General features: G+C 53.2%; 1 protein-coding gene across 1 annotated transcript in view; it reads right to left on the reverse strand.

Moving 5' to 3' along the window:
- The window catches only part of LOC128947306 (olfactory receptor 14A16-like), a 28,794-nt gene extending 23,434 nt beyond the window's left edge, over positions 1–5,360 (reverse strand). Inside the window, exon 1 of the mRNA XM_054291557.1 lies at positions 4,470–5,360. Within this exon, the coding sequence (XP_054147532.1) occupies positions 4,470–5,360 (891 nt within the window). The remainder of the gene's footprint in view (positions 1–4,469) is intronic.
- Between the last annotated feature and the right edge of the window lie 640 nt (positions 5,361–6,000).

Below are 6,000 nucleotides of genomic sequence, written 5' to 3' on the forward strand. Positions count from 1 at the left end.
TGATGTCACAGAGACAGTCTATGATGTCATAGATACTCAATGACCTCACATAACCCACTCTGTGATGTCACAGCTCACTCTGTGACCTCATGTTTCCAGATGATAAATTGTCTACACCAGGTGAGCTGACACCTGGGGCTTGTTCTCCAAAACCCCAGGCCTATGGAAACCACACAATGCCCATTGTGTGAGAAGGGAACTGGAAGTTCAGCAGCCTAAGTGTCCTGCCAGCTCAGCCAGGCCCACGGGAACATTGGGCTCCACGACCACCAGGGACCATCAAAGAGACCCCTAGGACAGAAGAACGCATGCAAAAGGGGAGGGGAAATCTGTTAATGATTTTGGGGAAATGATTATCATATGTATGTTTAGTCCAGGACAATCAATGAATGTATGCGCAAAATACAGAAAATAAAGAGAAACTTTACTATACTCAGCATGCATGGCTTTGGGAAGGGCTGTCCCCTGTGAATCCAGCTGAATAAAGAATGCTGCTTCTAAATGCTGCATTGGTGTTAAGGAGTTTTCTGTTTTACTGAATTTTTGGTAACACTCCTACTGCCAAGGAAAGCTCTGTCTGCTGCTGTTCACAAACAGAGAAGGGCTGGTTGCAGATGTGGGGGTCAGAGGCTGCCTGGGGCAAAGTGACCATGAAATAATCAAGTTTTCAATGTTCTCTGAAAGAAGGAGAGACAGGAACAAAACTTCTGCACTGGAATTAGGAAGGGCAGACTTTGGCCTGTTTAGGATGCTGATTTGGAGAGTACCGAATCAGGTACTGATTTTTTTAAGGGAAACAGCCCTTAAAAACAAAGGGGTCCAGAAAGGATCGGCACATTTCAAGAAAGTAATCTTAAGGGGGAAGGAGCAGCCTGTCCCAGTGTGGCAAAAGATGATCTAGTCAGGAAAATGACTGTCCTGGCTGCCCATGGAGCTTTTGTGGGAACGCAGGGGAAAAAAGGACTAGCAATTCAGGAAGGGTTTAAGGATGACCTTAGATTTTCAGAAAGAAAATCAGAGAGGTGAAAGCTCAATCAGAAATTACCCTGGCCCATCCTGTAAAAAAAAAGTTTGTATAAAATATTTTTAGCAAAAGGAGGGAGAAGGAGAACCTCTACTCTTTATTGGATGCAGAGGAGAATATAGAAACTAAAGATAAGGAAAAGGCTGAGCTACTTAACACCTTGTTTTTCTCAATTTTCAATATTAGGACAGGCTGTTCTCAGGACAAGTGTTCTCCTGAGCTGGTGGATGGGCACAGGGAGCGGAACAGACCCCTGGAATCCAGGCGGAAGCAGTTGGTGACCTGCTGAGCCACTCAGATGCTCACAGGTGTATGGGATTGGATGGGATCCATCCTGGGGGATGAGGGAGCTGTGGATGAGATCCCCAGGCCGCTCTCCATCATTTACCATCAGTCCTGGCTCACCAGGGAGGTCCCAGAGGACTGGAGGTGCCAGTGTGAGCCCCATCCCCAAGAAGGGCTGGAAGGAGGAGCTGGGGAACTCCAGGCCTGTCAGCCTGGCCTGGGTGCCCGGCAAGGTTATGGAACAGATCACCTTGAGTGCCATCCCAGGGCACCAACAGGATGGCCGAGGGATCAGAGCCAGCCAGCGTGGATTTAGGGGTGGCAGGTCCTGCCTGACCACTCTGGTCTCCTTTTATTACCAGGTGACCCACCTGTGGATGCAGGAAAGGCTGTGGATGTTGTGTGCCTGGACTTTAGCAAAGCCTTTGACTCTGTCTCTGACAGCATTCCCTGGAAAAGCTGCAGGCCACGGCTTGGGCAGGTTCCCTCCTCACTGGCAGATTTAAGAGCTGGCTGGAGGCTGGGCCCAGACAGTGGTGGGGATGGTGCTACACCCACCTGGTGTCCAGGCACTGGTGGTGTCCCCCAGAGATCTGTGTTGGGCTCAGTCCTGTTTAATATCTTCACTGATGATCTGGCTGAGGGGATCGAGTCCACCATTCACAAATTGCAGATGTCACCAAGCTGGGTGTGAGTGTGGATCTGCTGGAGGGCAGGACAAGAAGACACAGCCTGAAGCTGCACCAGGGGAGGTTTAGGTTGGACAATAGGAAGAAGTTCTTCACAGAAAGGGTGAGTAGGAACTGGAATGGGCTGGCCAGGGGGGAGGTGGCAGAGTCACTGTCTCTCTCCAGTGGCACTTAGTGGCATGGTCGGGGTGACAAGGCAGTATTAGGGCATTGGTTGGGCTTGATGATCCCAAAGGTCTTTTCTAGCCTATTTGATTCTGTCATTCTGTGATTATTGGGACACTCTGGGGTCATTGTGACACTGCTGGGCCTCATGGAACTAAGGGGACCATGGTGACACCGTGCAGCCCCACAGAACCAGGGGTCCATTGTGGTGCTGTGGGGCCAAAAGGACCCAGGGAGTGCACCGTGACACTCTGGGTCCTTTTGGAACCACAGAGGCCATTGTAACACTGCAGGGCCTTGTGTAACCAAGGGATTTCACCATTTGGACACTGCAAAACCAAGGAGACCACTGGTAGACTCCAGGGCCCAGTGGAACCAAGAGGTCGTTGTGACACTGCGGGGCCTCATGGAACCAAGGGGACATTGTGACACAGCAGGATCCTGTGTAACAAAGGGGCCACTGTGACACCATGGGGCCTCAAGGGATCTGGAAAAACATTGTGTCACTGCAGGCCCTATGGAAACAAGGAGTCCATTGTGACACTGAGGGGACTTGTGGAACCACAGAGACCATTGAGACAGTGTGGGACCTCATGTGACCATGGGACCATTGTGACACTCTGGGGCCCCATGGAACCAAGTGGCCACTGTGAAACTGCAGCACCAACAAGAACATTGTGACACTGTGAAGCCCCATAGAACCAAGAATTCTAATGTCACATTTTGGGGCCCCATGGAACAAAGGAGACCAGTGTGACAGTGCGGGGCCATTGTGACACTGAGGGGCCCCGAGGAACCAAAGATATCTTTGCAGATGTCACCAAGCTGGATGTGAGTGTTGATCTGAGGGAACATAGGAGTGGTCTGCACAGGGACCTTGATAGGCTGGGTCCAGAGGATGAATCCAACAAGAGGAGGTTTAACAAATGCAGGGCCATTCAGGCCCTGCTTTTTGGCTCCTGTACTACAGGGTGGGGAGAGAGTGGCTGGACAGCAGCCAGGCAAAAAGGGGCCTGCAGGACTGATGGACAGTAGGCTGGACATGAGCCAGCAGTGTGCCCAGGTGGCAAAGAAGGCCAATGGCTCCTGGCCTGGATCAGGAATGGTGTGGCCAGCAGGAGCAAGGCAGGGATTCTTCCCCTGTGCTTGGGGGAACTTGTTGGGCAGCACCTCGAGTGCTCTGTCCAGTTCTGGGCCCCATGGGGTGGGCAATTAGAAGAAATTTGAAGCAGGAGGAGTAAAGAAAGCAAAGCTGAAGCAAAGGAAATGCTGAGGGCAGTTTGGGGGTGGCTGCCAGGCAGCCCTGGCTCTGAGCAACAGCGTCTGCAGTGGGACAGGAAATGCCCAGCTGATGGGAACAAACTTTCTGGCTGACTGCAGAGGCCAAGACAAAGCTGAGTGGTTTCCCTGGTGTGCCCCAGCCCTTGCTGGCCCCAGGGGCTGATGGCATTTGTGATCCCTCAGGTTCATGTCCCCACACCAACAGCATGGGGGTGCTCCCACCTGCTGTGTGCAATGCAAACAGGGGCTGCTGAGCCAGTGCTGCCGTGTCTGTGCCTGCAAGGATGGGGCACCTGTGTGAGCTGGGGGAGAGGCCAGGGCTGCAGAGGGGGGATGTTGTTGGCAGCTCCTAGAGGACGCTCTGGGACGCTGTCCTGGGCTGTCCAGCACACTTGGCATGGATCAGCCCCTGTTCTGCTGCTCCTTCCCGTCTCCCCAAGGGCCCTTGCAGAGCCCCAGCCATGCTGTTTGCCCCCAGCCTGCTCACGGCCAGCCTGGGGCTGCTCATGGGGGTTTTCTGTGCCGAGCATCATGCTGGCCATGTTCTTGAGAGAGCCTGGGCAAGGAGCCTGGAGCCCCCAGGCCCTGGCCTGAGGCGTCAGCGCTGCCCCAGCAGTGCCTATGGCCAGCCCCGGCACTGCCACCCCCAGGACTGTGCCCGGCCCCGAGAGCACTCAGGCCCTACAGCAACACCAGGGCCACCAGGGCAGCGGGGCAGGGCCACGGCAGCAGCACTGGCAACACCAAGTGCTGCTGCTGCTGGGCACAGCTGCTGGGCCCGCACTGATCTGCCCCAGCTTTGCACACAGACATTGCTGCTGCAGTGCAAACATCTGCTTGTGCAGAAATGGCACAAACAATGACATTTCTTTGGGGACAGTATTAATCAATGTAATACAGAAGAAAAAACCCCACAAACAAACATTAAAGAAGTATCAAAGATAACTTTTATTATGAGTGATTTTCAGAAATTTTCCAGCAGTTTATAGTTCCTGAAAGCATCCAGTCATCAGACTCCTCACAGCAGCCTTGAGCTCCTGGTTGCTCCGGCTGTAGATGAGGGGGTTCAAGGCTGGAGGCGCCACTGAGTACAGAAATGACAGGGCCAGATCCAGGGATGGGGAGGATATGGACAGGGGCTTTAAGTAGGTAAAAAATGAGGTGCTGAGGAACAGGGAGACCACTGCCAGGTGAGGGAGGCAGGTGGAAAAGGCTTTGTGCCATCCCTGCTCAGAGGGGATCCTCAGCACAGCCCTGAAGATCTGCACATAGGAGAAAATCATGAACACAGAACAGCCAAATACCAAACAGGCACTAACAGCAATGAGCCCAAGTTCCCTGAGGTAAGAGTAAGAGCAGGAGAGCTTGAGGAATGGGGGGATTTCACAGAAGAACTGGCCCAGGGCATTGCCATGGCACAGGGGCAGGGAAAATGTATTGGATGTGTGCAGCAGAGCATGGAGAAAGACACTGGTCCAGGCAGCTGCTGCCATGTGGGCACAAGCTCTGCTGCCCAGGAGGGTCCCGTAGTGCAGGGGTTTGCAGATGGACACGTAGCGGTCGTAGAACATGATAGTCAGGAGGGAAAGCTGTGCTGTGATGAAGAAGAAAATCAGAAAGACCTGAGCAGCACATCCATTGTAGGAGATGTTCCTGGTGTCCCAGAGGGAATTGTGCATGGCCTTGGGGACAGTAGTGCAGATCATGCCCAGGTCACTGAGGGCCAGGTTGAGCAGGAAGAAGAACATGGGCGTGTGCAGGTGGTGGCCGCAGGCTACGGCGCTGATGATGAGGCCGTTGCCCAGGAGGGCAGCCAGGGAGATGCCCAGCAAGAGGCAGAAGTGCAGGAGCTGCAGCTGCCGCGTGTCTGCCAATGCCAGCAGGAGGAAGTGCCTGACAGAGCTGCTGTTGGACATTTGTTCTGCCTTAGAATGGGGTTCTGTATAAAAAGTAATCATGAAATAGTTGGGCTTGGAGAGGACTTTAAATATCCCAGCACATCTTGGGGCACTTTTCCCCACTGCCTGCCCAGGGCTCTGCTGCCTGGAACTGTCCCTGCCAGGAGCTCCTTCCCTGAGCCCAGGGCTGGACCCTGCCAGTTCTGCCAGAGGCCAACCCAGCCCTGGGGGCTCAGCTCTGCCCTGCAGCCCCCTCCCAGCCCTGGCAGTGCCCAGGGACAGCTTTGGCTCTGCAGGCTCTGATGGCAATGTCAGAGCAACCCTGAGGAGGCTGGAAAAGTGACACTGATGCACTCTCTAAGAGCCCTGATTTTTGTGCTGATTTCTGTCACTGATTGTTGTATTGAGATCTGAGAAAAAATGTATTTATTTTCCTCAGTCTGAACTTAGAGATGAATATCTATGTGCAATTTCCCATCCAGGCAGCCCAGAGCAGTAGAATAAAAAAGGAGAATTTCCCCTTTCATGCAGTCCCTGCCTTGCTGTGCTCCCTGTATAATCCGCTTGGAAATGTTCTGCAGTTAAATGCCATGCTGGGAGCAGTCCTGAGCAATGCAGCATCCTCCCCACACAAGCAGAACATTTGCAAGCTTTACCA

Source organism: Melozone crissalis, unplaced genomic scaffold, assembly GCF_028551555.1.
Source record: "Melozone crissalis strain CALT ecotype California unplaced genomic scaffold, PUWL_Pcris_2 ptg000095l_1, whole genome shotgun sequence".
Classification (NCBI taxonomy): domain Eukaryota; kingdom Metazoa; phylum Chordata; class Aves; order Passeriformes; family Passerellidae; genus Melozone; species Melozone crissalis.